We start from the raw sequence: 20,932 nt of genomic DNA, 5'->3' as shown, positions 1-20,932 counted from the left end.
TGTCCACAACAGCTTGGTCCACAGTTACACCTTGTGCTTTATGTATTGTTACGCTACTTTGAGTGGAAATTGCTTCCTTACACAAGATACGTTGGTTTATTTGAAACTTGAGCTTTGGATAACAATAGGTATTTCACCTTTCGTTTAAAGTGGGTCCATTATATTTATCAAATTTCACCATAATACATAACGGAATTTCTGACATCGGAATGCGGTTTTCTGTTGGAGAGTATATCCTTTACAAAGCCAAGTGCACCATTACACAATACTTTGTCCATAGATTTTTCGTTAGCATCACGCAACATCCGATTGATAGCAATAGCTTTGCTGACAATCCTTGAGCTTCTTAACCTAGGATGAAAGTAAACATTGAAATGTAAACAAAACAGTTACAAACAATTAACATATGTTTATCTTATTTAAATTAAACGAGATAAACCCATGTCATAAACCCATAATTTTTCTTTCAACTTACATTAAAATAACAAGCAAAATTGCGTGACCCGTAAAATGAAATCCAGAAGGAAATTTGCAAATATTTTTTACCATAAACATTGTGCTCAGTATTCTTTAGCTGTTGGCCAAATTTCATATCAATTGGTCAAGCCATTACATTCTGATGCTCTTACAAAGAAGTTACAAAGTGAGGGAAAGTGAGCTTCGCTCAATAATACCCCAGCCACAGCAAACCTGCAGACTAAGTGAATTCCCATATGCCTGATTGGATTTACACTAAAATGTCTCCTTAAAATATCACATTCCCTATTTAAATATAATAATTAGTTTAACGAGTAGTCGAGTACTTAGGACAGGTTTGATGCAACAGGGAGGGTCAAAAAGTTTTTTTTTTTGAAATGTTAATAGTTTAGTAAGATATGAATGCATTTCCCAAATTTGATCAAAATATGTTTATAGACAAGCAAACTAAAACAGTTTACTTATTCTCCATAAGAATAACATGGTATTAAATTTAATTAATATTTTATTTTCTCTGTAACCATTAGCCACAATAATGTTTCAATATACTAAATTATTTGTTTTTTAAGCTCTACAAAATGATTTGGAAAGAAATTGCTAATGGTTAAATTTTATGTTTTTTGTCAAAAATGGGAAAACCCACTTTTTAAGGTTTAACTTTTTCGTTCTTTGAAATGTTTATTTAACCAAACTCTGGCAAAGTACCGTAATCTAATCAAAGGCAACCATCTAAAAGGGTTTAATCTTGTATTTCCAACTGGGTGAGCCAATTAATTAATTATAAAGAGAGAGATAATTCTAACTGGAACCACTAAAAAAACGACAACATAATAAACAAAACAATTAATTGTTAACAAGACAAATTAAAGGGCAAAGGCAGAGTCAAGAATGTCCTTGTTGTATTATTTTGTTACATTTATTCAGTTCCTTCTCAACTGGAATGAGTAATCTTACCACGGCCGCTCTGTTACCGCTCCGTGGCCGCTAGGAACATGTTCCTAAGCTCTAAAAAAATACAGGATTATTACTGCGGCGAGACGGTCGTAAGATAAGATAACTGAACTGAACTGAGTGACTGAACTAGTGTCAAATTTGTTGTCTGCTAAAGCTTGATTGTGTTTTCGTTTTGTGTTTTGTTTTTGTCATCGACCACGACCACGGCACGACTAAATCCATCTAGCTTAAATTCTAAAAGCGACTCAAAAATAAATCATGGATCATACATAAGGCACCATACTAAAAAGTTGTGATTATTTCAAAGTGTATAAGTTAACAATAAGCCCGATTTAAATGAGCTACTTCGTAGTTTTTAAAATGGACCCGGAATATGACAATGTCAAAACGGAGGATAGCTTTAAAGACATAGAAATAATAAAAGAAGATATGATAAGACCAAATCAAGAGGATGAGGATCCTGAAAGTGCAACAGAAGAGATAGATAGTATTCCTGAACCACAACATGTTACAAACTGGGATATATTAGTGTTGCTAGTTTCAATATTTAGTCATATTATAGACGTCGCTTTAGATATCAATCTGGCTTATCGATATTTTAGACATAAACAAACAGTTTATTTTGTACTCACAGTAGTTTTCATTCTCTTCCCCGCTTTTGTAAATACTGGGATAAGTATAAGAATGTAAGTATTACACAAGTTAAGCACATGTATGCTGTTTTATTTTATTATTCCTAGGCTAGGCCTAGTCTATTAGGCTATGGGGCTGTGCTAGGGAGCAACAATCTGTATTAGGGGCAATAATAACATACTGTCTAAACTGGATTTCTTGCTTATCCCTTCCTGAATTTTCTTGAATTAGGCCTAGGCTAAGTTAAGCAGGTACATCAAATTCGTTAATTACAAGAAAAAAATGTTCGGATTCCACTATAAACTGTAACTTAGGTCCTTTAGTTGCCATTTGCTGTATGGGCTATTAATTAACAGCTGTGTCTAAGGAACATTACAACACATCACATTACATTAGTCACTAACAAGACTACAAGATCGCGTCACTCATTCTACACTCATCCTTCTCTCATATTTGGGTTAAAATTCGCACATAGTGGCGTGCCCATCTTACATAATTGATTGGTTGGTAATTATGGGAATTAGTTTTATTCCCCTCCCATGAAAACATGTAGGGCCTATTCCATATGGTTAATAACAAATTTACAGGGTAAGCCGTAAGCCTAACTTATGTAAGTTAGTTCATAACATTCAGCAGGGACGTATTTTACTAGGCCTATCTGCTGCCTCTAGGCAGGGAATAAGTTAGACGCCCCTCTCCCCCACCGTCGTCAGTGCGCTCACCGACCACCGTAAAATTACCCCAATACATGCCCTGCCAGCTGTTTTTGTAGAAAATAATCGGCAATTGCATGCTGCATCAATACAGTAGCCTAAATCTAGCCTAATAAAATTTTGAACCCTCTTTTACAGACGTTTTTGTTTCCTCGTTTTTATGCAAAACGTGATTCTTTTTTGCATACATGGAATGCAATGATGTTGTATCCAATCAGGAAAGTCATAATGGCTACATCTACATTTGGACAAACTGATTGATGATCTTCTCTAATTTCTTTCAAAAGCCTTAGCAGAGGGATTTTATTAGGTTTTTTACTTGGACATTTGGACATCAAGTTCGAGTTTACCTAAGTTAATATAATTTTTGTTCTCATCTTAGCTGGGGTTTCCTTTATTTTTTAAGTCTTGCCTTGACACTTTCAATATAGGATTTATGGTGTAGGCCTACAATCTCTTTAAAGAAGCTATCTTCAACATCTGATAAGTGATCAGATCCATCACTAGCTTCTCTTAGTTTATGTCCATATTACAGATGTCAATGTCATACACTGACATTGTACGCGTACAATGTGCATTGTGACATTGTACATTGTGACATTGTACGCGCTGCTGCTGCGTAGTAACGAACGATAGCAGGGGGAGGTAGGCCTACACTATGCGTATGCAGTGGCCGGCAGCCCACTCCCGCGAGCCACGACGTGTCCGCAAGACCAACAGGGCAGCACGGAAAAGAAGGCAAAGCCATAGGCCTATAATGAAATTTTCGACTTTGACTTTAATGTGTTCTAAAATCATTTTATACTCAATCAAAGTTGGCCTATTAAAAATATCCTTTTCACAGTTTTAATTTCTCAACATTTAGTATTTTTTTTATTAACACCTTTTTGATAATTTATCTTACAACATTTTGCCGCCCCTAAAATTTGCCGCCCTAGGCGCACGCCTGGTCCACCTATTCGGAAATACAGTATGTCCCTGACATTCAGACCATTTGGAACTAATAATAACTCTCAGAATTTAAATGTATACCTAGCCTTCCTTAGCCAAAGTTGTGCTCCCTGATCTCTAGACTCCCCAAATTCTCAAAGCCTCTGGACCAGTTCAATATTTGACTTCTTCTAAAATTAACTCATTACCAGTCTCTGATTGGGTCTATTGACGACCAACTGGTGAAGGGATATCCGGTGCAAATTGATAGCCATCGCAACACAAAACTTATATATCTGACTCCATAGGATGTTCAAACATTAACATGATTTATTTGATCGATTACCAAAGTACTGTAGTACGTGATGGTGAGGGGGAAGATGAGAGCGGAAGGGGACGAATAGAATTTGCATTAGACACAAGCGACTGGTGCTAGACACGACTTAAGTGTACCATTGAATGTTTCCTTTCCTTAGTACCTTACTACTCTGCGATCCTACCAATTTTCCTTGAGCATGACTAACTTTTGGGCCTGTTTATAGGAAACACATCTTTAATATATAGTGATCAAGATTCTTTTTTACTAGGTAGGTACATTAGTTGTTTCAGCTAATTTTATGTTAGCCTAATTCTTCTAGGTATATGTTTGACACAGAGGCTGCATCTGTCACAAAAATGGCAGTGAAGAAGTGGACTATACGCATTTTTGTTCTGCTGTTTCAGCTTGCTCCAATCATGAGGTAGGTACCTAAATAATGGAATATTATCACCTGTTTTATTTATTGAGCGGTGCGAGCCAAGCTCTTATACGTTGACTTTTATGCATTTCGTAATACGCAAATTCCTCCTAGACGGCTAAAGCAATCATTTTCAAATTTTGCATGGTGATAAAGACCATATCGCTGAGTGCTAACATCTATATGGTGTTAAAATACCCCTGCCGCTGCAAACCTACAGACTAAGTGAATTTCCATTTGCCTGATCAGATTTGTAGGTACCTACAGTAAAAAGTCTCCTTAAACTATTTTCTCCGTAACCATTAGGCACATAACAATGCAACAAATTATAATTTTTTTTAAGCTCTTCAAAATGGTTTGGAAAGAAATTGTTAAATTTTATGTTTCTTGGGTCAAAAATGGGAAAACCCAATTTTTACCCTATAAAACACCCCATAAACCCCCGTTCCCATGAATAAATGTAGGTTTACACTTTTATACCAAATTTCATCAAAATCAGATAATTTTTTCTCGAGTTATCGTGCTAACGGACATATATATATATATATATATGGATGGTGTTTTTGGCCTCAGGACCTCAACACGAAAAAGTCAATCGGTCCCGGGTCTAGGTCTTACCATGAGTACTACGGTAATAGCTTATTCCCTTTATGGGAAATTCGTTAAAATTCTCTAAGGAATCCGCCCCACGGGCCGTCAAACTTTTGAAACAAAAACAAAGTCATAAGATCAACTGTTGACTTTAAAGGAATTAATGTAACTGTTGTCAAACATTAGGAACAGTTTGCATCATAAACATAAAAGTCACTAGCTCAAACCACTGATAACATTAACATATGGTTTGGACATTTTTTGACAGTTTAATTTAAATAACAATACAAACATGTTTGCTTTCGAGATAGTGGCATCATTTGTTTATGATCAATACAGTTTCTGTTATAATATTCGTGTTGTTAATCATCTTGTTATGAACTATCTAAGTGTGTGATTAATTTTTAATTTTAGTTTGAACATGTTTAAATATTTATTACTTATGGAATAAGCTAATTATTACGTGTATTTGTATAAGTGTTACGTTAGATTCTCTGACAGTAAGTATGAACTCGCACTGTTATAAATCGTATGATTTAGCCTATGTACATTTTCCTCAGAAATAATGTTTAAATACCAATCATTAGCCATCCAAAAAAATTTAAATGTTTGAAGAGCTTTTATGATTAAGCCTCTACACTTTTGTTTGTTATCAGGTATTGTGACTCGTTGGACTATGCCCTGAAGTCACGACGGGCTGAGCGTATCAAGGACCGTGTGAGTCAGCGCAGGTATTACGAACTGATGTTGAAGGAGGACTCAGACGTTGCATTGCTGCGAGTGTTTGAGTGCTTCCTTGAGGCGGCTCCCCAGCAGATACTCCAGGTGGCTATTGTACTTGTGGAGCGAGGACATGGATCTACTTTTCAGTGTGAGTAAAACTCTTGGAGAAATTAAGACTGTCTGAGATATCTGGTTCATCTTTTTCCTGGTTTTCTAGCTATCTTACTAACAGATTTCAGCATGTTTCATCAAAGATAAATTCAGAATCAAATATTTTTTTGAATAGAGCTTAGTAGGTAGTGTTCCACATGGATCAAAATTAGGGCCTCTTCAATTTACTCATTGTTGTGGTTTGCCCCTGAGCTGGTAAGACAAATATTAATAGTGGTTTATTTACCTTGTATTTTCGTCACAGCTCAAAAATGTTTTATAGAAGCTACAACCATGGTTTCGACGCCATTTGTGTCATGGTCACGTAGGACGTGCCGAGAATCAAAGCATAGTTGTTGTCACAGTCGGTCGCTTGGACGTCGTCAAAATCACATGAACACAAACACGAACACATACGGACATATTAACATTTAACAAAAGGTTCTCGGGGACGGAATACAGGCCTGTGTTTATTTAACTGTACCGTCGCGGGAGCCGGCTCAATGGAGTTGGCCAGGCTACTATCCATGATACAGAAGAACCATGAAAAATATCATCATTATTCTGTGAAAGCAGTGACAATGTAAAAAATGTTCGAAAATCATTGAAGAAGGGCGAGTTTCCTCAGGTTGAGGATGGCCTATATGCAAGGCTCATGAAAGAGTGAAATAGGCACATGCCAATATCAGGAAAAATTGTAAAACAAAAGGCAAAATATTCTATGAAAAAATAATGGGGAAAGACAATTTTAAAGCATGTGAAGGATGGCTTTAAAATTAAAAAAAACTTCTTGGCATTCGTTTACTGAGGTGAAAAACACACAGGTGACAGGTGAAAAACTTGTGATCTGGGCGCAGTCCACCCTTATATTGAAAAGTTTAGGGAAATCATTGAGGAACTTGGACTAACTCCTGACCAAGTCTACAATGCTAATGAAAGCTGGTTATTTTACCGTCTTTTAACAAAGAAGACATTTGTTCACCGTGCAGAAGCAAGTGCCCCAGGACGAAAACTGGCCAAAGACATAGTTACATTCATCCCAAGTTTGAATGCAAGTGGCGAACATAAATTAGATAGATTTATTAAAGATCGGTACGGCAAAGAATTCTAGGGAATTTAAAAAAGTCAACCTGCCTGTTGACTACAAGAATGAAGGAAGAGGGTGGATGACACAGTCTGTTTTTAAGGAATGGTTCCATCAAATATTTGTGCCTTCTGTGAAAAAATCCTTAAACAAGAAATCACCCCAAAAAGGCCGGGGGTATCCTTATATATAATACGTGAAGGCGATTTCTACAAAACACTACTCCTCCGTTAATAATGGACGGATTTTTACAAACAACGTGTCAAAATAAAGTATTTTTTGTGTAGACGCCCCCTTTCACCAATTCCTGTAATAAAAATCCTCGGGCTTTGCCCCATAGGCCATCAAAGTTGAATTTTCTCCCATAAGATTAACATGGGGAATTGAAATATTTAATTGGAAACTTTGTCCCCACTAATTTGAGAGATCGGCTGGGCGTAGGAACTTGGTAGGGGTGTCCAAAGAAAGGTCTTGGTCTGTAGATGAGTTATCAAAAGAAAAACTAAGCAAAATCACTTAGGGCTCTGCCCTAGAAGCTCCCTCCACAGAGTTGTTTACATTTTGGCCATGTGAATAATACTTTTTAATAAAACAGCTGTTCCTTTATAAATTGTATCTCAAACAACACACATTTATTGGGAGTTACTGAATTCTACAAAATAAGTATTTGCAATGCTATTTTCTGATTTTAAAATTGATTTTCCTCTTTATCATGTCATGTCATGTTTTGCATTATAACGTTCCATTACGAAACCAGTGGAAAATCCTTATTTCACAGCAATTCTTAAATTGTTTCTTATTGAACTATCTTATATATATTGTACGGGTTGGTGTCTGCCTTTCTCACCACTTAAGCCTACATTTTATCATATTATTCTACACATATCAAATATTTATGTAGAAATATCTGCTCTTATCGTGTCTAATAACATCCAAACATAGACACCTTGCCTAAAATAGTACCCATCTTGACAAATTATTTGCACCTCCCAGCTGCCTATAGGCCTATTAAGGACTTTGGCGCACTGGGTTGGTAACATTATTGAAAATAACACTACATTTGGGCTGTAAAATATGGTACAAAGAGAAAATACGATTTAAGCAGCTACTGTCATGACAGAAAGGTCATATTCCTTTTAAACTAGATCACATAACCCTTTATAAGATACGTTGATTAACATTATGTAAACGTCAATATATACGTAACAGCCAATTTACAGTATTTTTGCTTTTGGAAATGTCCCATTGCTATGTCATTTGCATTATTGGTTGCCAATGAAGCCACCAACTTCACTTCAAGTATTCCACTACACCTAACATTCCGTAGAGAGATTATTTTGACAACTTTATGTTATTGATAAGACTGAGACCCCATGTCAAGGAAATCCAGCTTTAACAGTAACCCCGCAATCAATTTCTCAAAACTATGCTAGAGGGTTCATTCATTGGCACAGAAGTACGATATGAACTGACGCCACGTGACGAAGGAAAAATCAATCTTACACTGTAACGGATATACCTCCCTTTGAAGTTAGAATATGTCTTCCCAAAAAATATTTTCTTTTCAAATAAAATCATATTACACTGATGAAATCACAGAAGTGTTTAACTACAACAGACCCACCAATACGATTTTAATACTATTTAAATGCAGTGTTGGGGAAGCTACTTTTTAAATGTAGCTACCTACAACTACTGCTACATTTCCAAAAAAGTAGCTTAGCTACAGCTACAGCTACAGTTCCGAGAAAGTAGCTAGCTACAACTACAGCTACAATGAAATGTAGCTAAGCTACAATTTTAGCTACTTTTCCAAAGACGTTACTTTTATTCCACGCACATTAGGTAAATGTAAAATTATTTGCAACTATATAAACCTAACATTACAACAACAGAACCAAAATAAGTTAGTTGGGTGTTCCATCATATTTAGTACTTATTTTTAAATATTGTATTATTTTTAAGCAAATTGCATTAAGTTCAAAGGACATACAACCAAACTATATTTTAAAAGCCCATTTTATTTCTTTAATAGGCTATACATTCATTTATAGGATATCTTTTATCAACTATTAAAAACAATAAAACTGTAAAACGATTATTTAAAAATACTTTTTATGTTTGTTATTGATAGATAGTATGATTGATTAGATTTTACAAAATTAAAAAGATAAAATTCAAGAGATGGTTTAATGAACATGATTTTTAAAGTACTGATAAAATGTAAACAAGTGAAGTAATGTAAATAGAGTATTAACAATATAATAAAACATATGATTTGTGCACAAAAGGCAGGCAGAACATAGTAATCAGAGAGAACGGGTCCGCGGAATTGGCTAACTCTGGAACTCACTAACCCCATGTTAAAACGCCCTATCTTCAAATTTGGTCGATGAGAGGAACTCGCTAACTTGTTCGGTTTCGGAATTGGCTAACTCCGGAACCCGCTAACCCGCTCTAGAGCCGGGTTAGCGAATTCCGTCCTCGCACGGAAGTCGCTAACTCGGTCCCTCGGCGGAACTCGCTAACTCCCAATCAGGAGCCTCGCGAGCCGTCCAATGGGAGCCAAGCACGAATATTTTTGGCCAGTGTTGCCGAAAGTGTAGTACCTATATCGTATCGGTACCATAATGTCGTATCCTACGATTAATTAGGAGTAAGAGCAACGTAGTCGATAAAATAAATATATTCAGAAGTATGTTTAACATTATTCCTATGATTATTATTGTGGAAAATGCATTATAGTCTTACCATAGACTAACCAACACAAGTAAACTTTACATCCCATTGTAAACTTTGAAGCTCGTTTTTCGTGTCTAGTTCATGTCCGGTGACACTGATCGCTAGTGTCGACAAAATTGTGTTTCTATTATTTTATAGTTAACTTCATAATTTGTTCTTTACTGTTTGGTTATATAACTAGGGGACGTGTTACTAGGTTATTAGTTGTGATAAGAACGTTTTATTTGGTTAAACGAGGTTTTAAATTACTGAAAACAAGAAACAATTGTAAACAAAACACGACCTCTAAAGACAGTGCACCGGACAGAACTAACAATAAAACTGTCTTCAGCTAAGGATGAGAAATGTACTAATATAAGGGAGTATGTTTTATATGTGGGTTTCTTATTTAAATAGTAGCTTATTGGTATGCAAAAAGATAAAAATGCACATTTAATTTGGATCTATTACATGTTATTAAATATCTATTTTCGTAGTCCGCCATTTGTTTCTTTTATTCGAATAAATACCATTTTGTAAATTGCTGCAAATAAAATTATTGAGTTCGTATTTTATATACTGGGCTTGTAACCTTGAATCATAAATCATAATAAAATTTACACGTTAAACGTCATTAAAGAATTACATTGTAGTGGTAATGTATTTTTAAATAGAGCTATTGAATTTAAATAAATATTTATCAATACATTATAAAGTGGTAGGCCTAATGTATTCATCGATTGCATTAAAAGTTAGTCTATGCATAAATACAACTTGTAAATTTCTTTTATCGTAGGCTATTAGTGTAGACCCGGGGTCATCCTCTTAATTTTGTTGAATTAATATTAATTTTACGTCTTTCAGTAGGCCTACTTTTTAAAAGTCTGGAGTTTTTCTCTAGGCTGATTCTAAATGGACCCAGGCGTTCTTGTTTGTTACAATTCTATGAATTGGTGGCCATAGCTAAAATTACTTAATCTTATCCAAAAACAAGCTATTGTCTATTGTGAAGCTCAGTACTGGGCAACGGTGAACCGAGCAATGGCTTGGAATAGTTTATATCGATTGTGAAAGCAATATAAAGGAAACCCAACACTCAAATCAGGAAAATCCGTCAATTCGTTTATTAAGAATCGTGAATTAAAATTACCGTGTCACGTTTTATTATATGAATATTATATCTTCTACTATTTTTTACTAGTGGTGCTTAGGTGTACAATCTAAAAACGGTTTTATAACATGTAACATAAATCTGTTTTCCGTGTTTAAGAACTTGCGTGTATTTTAGCTTAGTTTCGTAGAGGTTTAAAATGAATTTTTATAAATTAAATGTTTATTCTTCATATTAAGTTTACAAAAGTGTGATTATTCACATAAATACCCTATGCAAATTTTTTTAAATCAATACATTTGTATAAATAACAAGTAAAATATTACTATGGCTAAAAGTTATAGCAATGTCGTTTTTAACATTAAAAATAACAAAAGGTAATAAACTCCAATTTCAGTAGGCTAGGCTCTGTAACACTGTTAGAAGTTCTCTCGAGACGTAGGAATTGGCTAACTCAGGAACTCGCTAACTCGGTCGTGTGTCGGAACTGGCTAACTCTGGAACTGGCTAACCGTCTCAGTCAGGAATTGGCTAACTCCGGAACCCGCTAACTCGATTTTGTCTCGCGGTGGAATTCGCTAACTCTGGAAGTCGCTAACCCGGCCGCGCCCACTGCACGGAGCGTTGCCAACCTTGTACGACAAAATAATCGTACACTGCCGTATTTCAAAAAGTCAGTGTCAATAAAGATACAATAAATGTTATTGTTTTTTGTTATCAATTCCACTTTTAACAGATAACTAGCCCAAAGTAATTCAAAGACAATTAAAAAATCATGAAAAAGTGTTTTTTTTTATTAAACTGTAAAATGGCCAGTTAAATGTTTATGATTTCGATCTTAAATATAAATGCCATCAGTATAAAAGAAAATGAAAAATATTGAAATTTCAGTTTAATTGGTACTAAATAATTAATGTTTTGTGACTGGTACCTTATTAGCATATTGATTTCCAAAACAGCTTGAAAAAATTGCTGAAATCTTGTTTTTAGTGCACAAGTTGCAAACCTCGAGAATGTAAAATTTTCACTTATTATGACAATTCTTCCCATAAACTCTTATTCCCCTATATTTTAAGAGGAATTCCATTAGGAATCCTTTATGTTTATTGTAGATATTGTTTTTACTGTAACATTTTTGTGATCGTAACATTGTTGGTGATAGTGCTACATCAGCTTGGCTCAATAGCCAGTTCGCTGCTGTCGATGGCTTGGTCCATGGCCTCCTACCACAGATCCATCCGGTTTTGCCAGAAAGATAAAACCAATCTAACATGGTCTGGGACAGCCATGCAGTTTCTCTGGCACTTCATGATCACAGGTTAGTGAAATAAACCTCTACCATTATTTAAGGTTTATTTTTTTTAACAGTAAGGTTATTAAGAGCTTATGTTTGTAATAGTAAGAGGTGCCTTTTAGGTATCCCTCTATTTGCAAACTCACAAAACAAATTTTATTGCAACTATTGGTGTGTCGATAGTTTCATTAACTCGTCAAGGAAAAAGTGGTTGCATAGTTTAAGCTAAAAAAATAAACAAATAAGCTACAGGGAGAGTTTGTAAATGCTCAAGTACACACCTGGCAGTACAGTGCACTTGCTTGATAACTGATGTTAAAGAACTCTGAAAAAGGTTGACTCTGCCGGCATCTTAACATGCTACTCGTAGGATTTTGAATTAACTAGATCTTAAAACTTAAAAGCCATGATACCCTGGCTATTCTTATTTGCTTGTGCATAAGGAACAATTAAGGTTAGTTTATCATGTAGAAGGAATGATTTAATTAGAGAAATGCTTGTTGTACAAGCCTACAAGTGTACTTATTTACTTGCTGACTTGCTGAACTTGTAGGAGCTCACCGGGTCTTTACATGGCAAAAGAAGGCTCTCAGAATTATGTTTGAAATTCCGGATAGTTGCAAAGCATTTTTTGCTGAAAATAAAATCATGACACTCTCTAATATTTTCATTTTTTACAATTTAGTTTCCGTTAAAGAGAATCTGAATAAATTTGTTCCTTGCAACTCAATCCATGGGTATATCACCAGACAATCAAAAGATTTATATATTCCTCAAGCCAGGCTATCAAAATTTATCAAAAGTTATAAATATTTGCAAATAAAACTATTTAATAAATTTCCAATATATTTTAGAAATCAGGAAAGTATTCATGTGTATAGGTCAAAATTATCAGATTGGCTTACAAGTCGTGCTTTTTATTCAGTTGAGGAGTTTTTGCAGAATGTAGATTTTTCAACGCTTAAATGTGAGGCCAAGCAGTCTTGATGATTCTTTGTTCTTGTTATGGTCTTTTCCCTGTTAATTTCAAAGTTTTTATTATTACTGATGCTTTATCCTTTTAAGATTCTTTCAACTTTATTTTAACATTTTCTGTAGAATATTTAATATTTTATATAACATATGTAACAAAACATGTTGACCTTGTCTATTGTAATGTTTATATTACCAAACGACAATAAAGATTTATTATTATTATTGTAGCCTTGCCCTATGCCCTGCTCATAATTGTGTGAGATGTCGTGTTTTTGTTACTGGCTCAGACTGGCCGATCTAGGATTACTAATTGAAATCCCAATGACTATAGAGTTATCTCGTTCCACTTTTAAATCATGAATTATGTCACAGATTTACTCCAGCAACCATTGGATTACTAAACAAGTGATATAGTACATCAGTATATTGAGATGCCATGTAACATTGTTTACAGTATCGCGCATCCTTTCCATATCAGCTGTAGCGAGTTCGTTCCCCATCTGCACTGGCGCAGCATGCGCCGTTCACTGGCTGCTCATGACACTCTGGCTCTCCATATTCGAGCGCACACAGTTTAGCCTCATCAATGACAAATCTTCACGGAGCGAACGACTCTACGAGTTTGTTTTCTGCGCCATCTTGGGTCTTGTCTACATTTTCACTTATTTAACACCATCTGACGGTAAATATTTTATTACATCATTTACTCTGTAGCAACTGTGTCGATTAATACTTTCAGCTTGGACTTCAAGATTATATTTACTTAAACAAGTTTCAACCTGATCTTAAATTAAGATAAATAACCTCTGTTATTCTTTTGACTCATTTGGAACAGAAATACCACTGAAGTTAATGAAAATTGTCCTATCCATATAATTGAAATTAGAGTTTTTTTTTCTGTACATTGCTCAGAGTTATAAACTTTTTGGTTATTTTTAAATTTTTTACATTAAAGAAGTTGAAACAAGTCTTATCTCAATTTCCATCTGTCTGTCTGTCACGGCCAAGAAGGCATTTTACACAGCCTTATCCTGAAAAACGAGAGCATCGATTGGGATTCAAGTAGTCTTTTTATATTCTCTGGATTGGCAAAAGTGTCTTTAGCCATAAAAATATGGCCTCACAACTTTTGAAATAAAATAACTGACGTTCAAAAACCTAATTTTGTATGATTTTTTTTTAGTTTTCACCAATCTTTACCACATATTATGTCATTTATGAAATACTAATCATCTGTTTAAAGAATACATCATCTATGAAATAACGATCATCTGTTTGGAATTTTGATAGATTATTTTTTCTAGCTGTCACTGATATGTTTACATTAAATGTTTGCAAATAAAGTTTGCAATAATGTTCATGACTCTGTTACATTTTCTAGTTTATAGTTTTCTTTGACAATGTCTATTGCACAACCGTGTCTAATGACAATAAAGGATTCTTATTCTTATTCTTATTCAATGGTGAACTAATTTATCTAGTGTGTGAAGCAGCTTTCAATTTTACCTTAGGGCTATGCACCATAGATCTATAAAGCTGTTTTTTTTTAGTTTTTTTTAGTTTACATTAGTTATATAGACTGACAAGATTTATATCTGGGTGACATTTATTTGCTAATTATTTGTTTTGGATTATAACTGTCAGATATTGTATTTGCGAAGGTGTATGTGTATTCCTATAATAGTTGTGCCTGCATATTTGGAAAAATTCACACTAAATATGCAAACCAACTGCTGTTCTGATTATAAGAAGGTTTCAGCTAGCTACAAGATCCCCATCCGAAGAACGGGTACACAGCTATTTTGACATATTTTTAGTAACTTTAAGTTATTTTCTGAGCAGGAAGTACCAGGAACCGGTATCTGATCTACTACCCGATTTGCTTCGTAGAGAACGCAGCAGCTATCACAACTTGGGCTCTCACTGCTGACTCTCGATTGCAGTCATCGTGGTACTTCCTTCCATTCTTAATCAGTGGGATCGTCCCATTCCTGCTCGGGATCGTGTTCATGATCCTGTACTACAAGTTCTTCCACCCGGAAACGTCTAGAAAGGTAGGGGTGTCTTTGTACACAGCGAAAGAACCTATTACAGATTCAACCACACAAACGGACACATGTAAAAATGAAGAAACGCGCAATCTCGAACCCGTACTTTGATGATTCGGTTGTTGATAGGTTGACCAGTTGCATTGTTGTTTTTATTATAACTATGAGCACGGAAATAGGTGAGTAAGAGAGATTTTTTCCAGAAAGTAAACCATAGATACAAGTGCTATCCAACTTATTTAGCTTATTTATTTATTATTTTACAAATTTTATAGTCTACAAAATACTACTGTATTTCCTATGTATGTCATTGCATAGAATTTTATAGGTAGGGTTTCATTGAGCTGGAAAAAATCTTTATTACTTGCTGTTTTTATGCTCTGGTCTGTAGGTTCCTATTTAATTGAGAAGAGTCCTTTTTCATTTTTTTCTGAGTGAATGAGAAGTTAAATTCGGCCTCTGACTAGATCTTTGAGTTCTATTGTTTAGTTAGGTTATGCTAGTCTATTTGTTTAGTTGTATCTATCCAGTTTCACTCAGGCTTTATCATGCATAGTTCCACTTTTTACATGGATATATGTATGAATCATTGTAGTGAAACAATCCTCAGAGAAAGATATGATCTTTTACTGGGCCAATATTAACTTATTTATTTTATTTTTTATCTATCTCCTTAATTCTTTTATCTTAAAGTAAAGTCCTTATTGTCCATCCATAATGTTCCAATAAATACTGAGAAGAACCTTTAGTGTTAAAACTTAGGCAAATAAAACCCTATTATATGCCTTGTTCTTTTTACATTATCTAAAAAAATGTGGTGCTCAAATTATAAAAAAAAAATACATTTTGAATAACTGAAATAAAACTATTGTAAGTTAAATATCTGTTCTAAAATGTACTTCAACGCCAAAATATGCCAATCCCTTCAAAAACCAATCATGTTGACCCTTGAATTTTCATCAGAAGTTCATGTACAAGGATTTAGTCAACCTTAGATTGTACAATTTGTTTGTATAGAAGTATGAAATACGTAAGTTACATTGAACAGTAATTTAAATGCCAAAATATCGTTAAACACTAGTAAATTCTATGGTACTATCCACAAAGTTACCCACTAAGAAGATTTTATGCATATTTTTTTACTCTTCATAATTTGGGGTGAAATCATGTCCTCATTGGGTTTTTAAATACATGATCCAAATTATTTTGTATTTGCTCCACAGGGACATTATTAAATAAATATGGATATGTTAAACATATATAATTTATGAAGTAATATTAGCTACAATAGAATAATATTTATGTTTTATACCTCATCATTCTAATCTAAATTTTGATCTATAAAAATAGGCACCGGTACATTTAAAAGTGTGATTGATTATAGTCATACTTAATTATTAGTCCATGATCTTTCCTATTATATTGGTTTCATTTTATACAAATTATATTTTGTGATTCAAATAAGATTTTTACCCAATAAATAGCTGCTCATCCAGGAATTATTTATCCAGGAAAGCAGTCATTTTTGCTTGCTCCTGGGTAGATTTGAAACTAGAATCATCGACACACAGATATAGCCCACTTCTATGTTTACCAGTTACAGTATTATTTGGTTGTAGTGCTCGCCTAGAATCACAAGGTTGCCGGTTCAATCGTGAGAAAAGTCAGTAGCTTTTTGAAAATTCGAAACTAAGCCCAGCTGTTCGTCATCATTGGGCTTTTATTAAATGAACTTTGCTGTTACATTTTGCTCTACATCCATACTACATTCATATTTTGTGTTAGTGCACACAGATGCGCCGTCCCATTTTAAATAGCATTAACACTAAAAAGGTTCCAAATAAACTCTTTTGGATCTCCATTATTTAATGCTTTTTACAACAACATAATTCAAGAACGAATTGATGCTGTTTGGCCTCCATAAAGTTTTTAAAGTGTTTTTTTCTTGAAAATACATATTAAATACTTATTATACATATTAAAATACATACATAAATACATATTAAAGGCCAGTAGTAAAGGATGAATGACAAGTTTGTCGTGTGCCTGACACCTAGGAACATAGTCCACTCCTGCTTTATCAATACCCAAGAAGTGGTAGTTAGGTTTTGCTGGATTATTGTTTCTGTTTTTTTTTCTTACTGCAAATTCTTAGAATACAAATGCCTAAGTGCTATGTTTTATAACCTTTTATTGTATTGTGTATTTATGTTTGTTAGCCCTGGGGCTCTAATTCACTATGGTAAGTAAAACACGGCCTGCACTGAATCGACTACGGCTCGGCCTTACTTACCTGGCTCTGGCATTTTACCCGTGCACTGCACCGGCCATCCGTTTGACACCAGTCGGAAATACGTGACGCTCAGTGATTGTTTACCATCTACAAATATGTAAAAACTACACATAATTAAATAATTTGTGTTCATAATTAAAAACAAATGTGTTAAATTAGCCTAAATCAGGTTATTATGATTAAATTATTGTTTATGCTACATTATTATGTACAAACATTAAAGTTTTCGCGCCGCAAACTGGCAAATTGGTGATCGCCACCCTTAGCTATATCCTACTGGTTAATCTGGCCCTGTAGGTGGCATAAACATGAATTATTGGAGATGGGATCTATAGTTGAAATATTGGTATTTAGGGCCTACTGACAGATATTACTAAATAAGATTGTAGGTTAAAGCAAAACGGAGCAGTCTGTTTATTAGTATATAATTCAAATCAATATTTATTTAATGGGCCATCAAATTTACAACAGTTCTAAAATTAACTTATTATTTTACAACTTACCACTAGTATTTGCTCTCCCCACCAATCTGGCGAGAGGTCTCAGTCGCTCCTAGGACCGACCGACGCCGAAGCCGAATTGCTCCGTATAGGGTGCGCCGAGCTTGACCGGTGTAGTGTGCTGCGTCTCATTTGATTATGTGTATTTTAACATTTAAAAAAAGCCGTAGTCGACCTAGTCGACTCAGTGCGCGCCTTGCTTTAGCTAAACTCCATTCCATAAAAAAATCCATAATAATAATAACAGGTGTAGTTGTCAAAAAATCCTCGTCACACCATCATATACCTTGACAAGTCCTGTAGAGTTTGAACAGAGCTTGATCCATCCTTGCCAAATTAAAACTAAAGGAGGACGAGTTGATAAGTGGCTAACTGGCTTGTTTTCCTCGTGAGCTACCTAGTTCACAGCTGCTTATAGCATAAGGGACAAGTAGGGTTAGTCTCTTTAAGTTGGAGGAAAGGAAAAGGGTAATAGCGAGAGTTGTATGGTCTACTGACCCACAAGCAGTCTTACTTGCTGGCTAGTGGCTAGCTGCTGGCTAGTTTACTTGATGTTAGTAAACTTGACCTATGTAATCGAGGATTTGGCAAACACTCCATTAAACCCTAAATAATTTCTGACTATTACCTGCTACCAAATTTAATATTCTCAATTTTGATTTTCACCCACTAATTTTTTATCTACTTCTCTTCCTCCCAGTCAAACATCTCATTATTCAAATTGTTTTGCATGTTGCCTTACAACTGCTATCATAACAAGAAAAAAAAATTAGGTGTAGGGTGTCCAAGAATAAAAGTAAATTAAACAACCTCTTCAATTACCAGAGTATCTTTGGAGTGAGCCTAGTTGAAGTCCAAATCAAAATATATAAATCAATCTAGTCTGAATTGTGATCAAATTAGTATGTTTTAAGATATAAGATTGTAGCACCAATAGGTTCTAAACAAGTATTAAACTATCAAGTGTTTTGTTTTTTTCAATGTTTTGTCTCCCTCATATACTTATTTAAAATTATTTGAAAAAACAAAAACATTATATAATTTGTAATTGTTTTTTAAGATGGGATTCGTACAACTTTTTGTAATTATATTACATTGTATAATAAATATTGCGCTGTGCCTAGAATTTTGATTTTTTTTCAGTGAAGAGATATTGAAACTGTCATAATAATCTCAATGTAACTTGTAGTCTATGTCTTGAAAGTGCAGGATGGGAAAGATGAGAAGTAATGAATTTAATTAATAGTTTCAAATTAAATAAAGATTTAACTTGATTCAATTGTGATATTTATTTGAATCTACTATGTGTTCATGTTGATGTGTTTTTTTATATTATCATTTGGATAAATTACAGACAGGAACTACTCCCCATTCAGAACTAAATTGTCTTATTTCCTTGAATAAATCATCTTTTACTACCACCAATAACAATTGAAGTTTTACTTTATGTGTCAGTTCTAAACCAATTTTACTCTAAGTAGGCATTTTTATAGACATTTACAACATTTTAACCAGAAAACAGGGTGGTAGTGATTTAATGGAAAAGGTCCACATTTCTTAATAAATAGAATATTTTGCTTGAACTCATTTAGCTTATCACAAGTTAGATCAATTTTTAAATTGTCTCTAAAAATATATTGGGAACAAACCAGTAGAAAACTGCTAAACCACTTTTAAAACCAAATTACCTTCTCACATTTTGTACAGATAGACTGAATGTAATATTTTAATAGTATATTAATTTTGTGTGTGTAAGACATGCATTATGAACATATTGAGAACAATATATTTTAGTAAGTAAATGTACATATTTACTAAGAATTGTACTTAATGTTTTAATTGCATTTACTGTTATTCCCTCTGACAAAAAGAGCGTGAATTGCATTTCCTCTCAAATTGTTACTTGATATTAGATAGTTGAGAAAATTATATTATACTGTTTAAATCTAGCTGTTTAAATTTACTGGCTTAAAAATCGTTTACGAATTAGGAATTATTAGGTAGATTTAGAGTGCAGTATTTAATTTGAAATAATGAACAATCATATAGAAACAGAACAAAAACTAGACATACTTAACTTTTAATATACTCAATTGGTTAATTTTTTTAATAAAACCTTAATAAATTGTAGATTTTTGCCAGTCATTAAGTAAGGTAGTTTAAAAAAAAACAATTTGTCCAAGCTTTTTAGTGCAACAAACACATGGTAGTCTGCAAAAGCTCTCTAGGCATGACTAAGAATTATTGTAAACATTTTGTATTTTATTTTTTACCTATTTAGAAGACAAGCCAATGTATTACATACCGGTTTTATAAACAAATAAACATATCTTGACAAGAAACTACTTTTAGTTTGTTTCCTTTACACCCAGTGCTTGATTTCCAGGTATTGGTGTGTCAGAACCTATGGAGAAGTGTAAGCCATCCCTATTATCTATATAATTAATACGCCAACACGAAACTTGTCCTTTGAACTCCTTTGCCATTTCTTAACCGATTTTGATCATGTACATCTCATTAGAAAGAGCATGTTGCGTAGATTTGCAAACTGACCTTAAACTTGTGAAAAAGTCCTTGGGTTCTGCCCCAGTGGCTTTTAAAGTTCCCATGTTAATGTCATCGTTGTGAAGAACATATTTGTTTACATTATGATCAGCTGGATAATTTAATTGCTGTTAATATTTAAGCTGTAATTCAACACAAATTAAATTGTACTGACCTGGTTTATAGACACAGTACTGTATTTCTTGAAAATCATTGGCTTTCAAAATACCTACTTTGTATGGTCGCCATTTCAATAAAAAGTATTAAAATATTGAAAGAACCGATTTGAACCGATTTTAATGGAAACATAAAAAGTCATAGAACTCCACCAAGAGAAGAAATAGAGATAATGTTTTTAAAGAATTTATCATCGTTACATCGTTATTAGCCTATATAATGACAAAGGCCTACAAGATGAAGATTTCTACAATTGATGAACGAGGATGTTAGCCGA

At 34.0% G+C, this 20,932-nt stretch overlaps 1 protein-coding gene across 1 annotated transcript; it reads left to right on the top strand.

Annotated features, from left to right (window-relative positions):
* The first annotated feature begins 1,632 nt into the window (after positions 1–1,632).
* LOC128994793 (XK-related protein 6) lies at positions 1,633–20,267 on the top strand. Its single transcript, XM_054419571.1, has 6 exons — positions 1,633–2,117; positions 4,346–4,447; positions 5,692–5,906; positions 11,987–12,142; positions 13,548–13,775; positions 14,936–20,267. Exons 1-6 carry the CDS (start codon positions 1,768–1,770, stop codon positions 15,250–15,252), a joined length of 1,368 nt encoding a protein of 455 aa, XP_054275546.1. The 5' UTR covers positions 1,633–1,767; the 3' UTR covers positions 15,253–20,267.
* The last annotated feature ends 665 nt before the right edge of the window (positions 20,268–20,932 follow it).

Source organism: Macrosteles quadrilineatus, unplaced genomic scaffold (assembly GCF_028750875.1).
Source record: "Macrosteles quadrilineatus isolate MER2022 unplaced genomic scaffold, UCM_ALF_1.0 Scaffold_5__1_contigs__length_97177068, whole genome shotgun sequence".
In the NCBI taxonomy this organism is placed as follows: domain Eukaryota; kingdom Metazoa; phylum Arthropoda; class Insecta; order Hemiptera; family Cicadellidae; genus Macrosteles; species Macrosteles quadrilineatus.
Note: the sequence above shows the minus strand (reverse complement) of the source record. Positions and strands in the feature narration are given on the sequence as shown.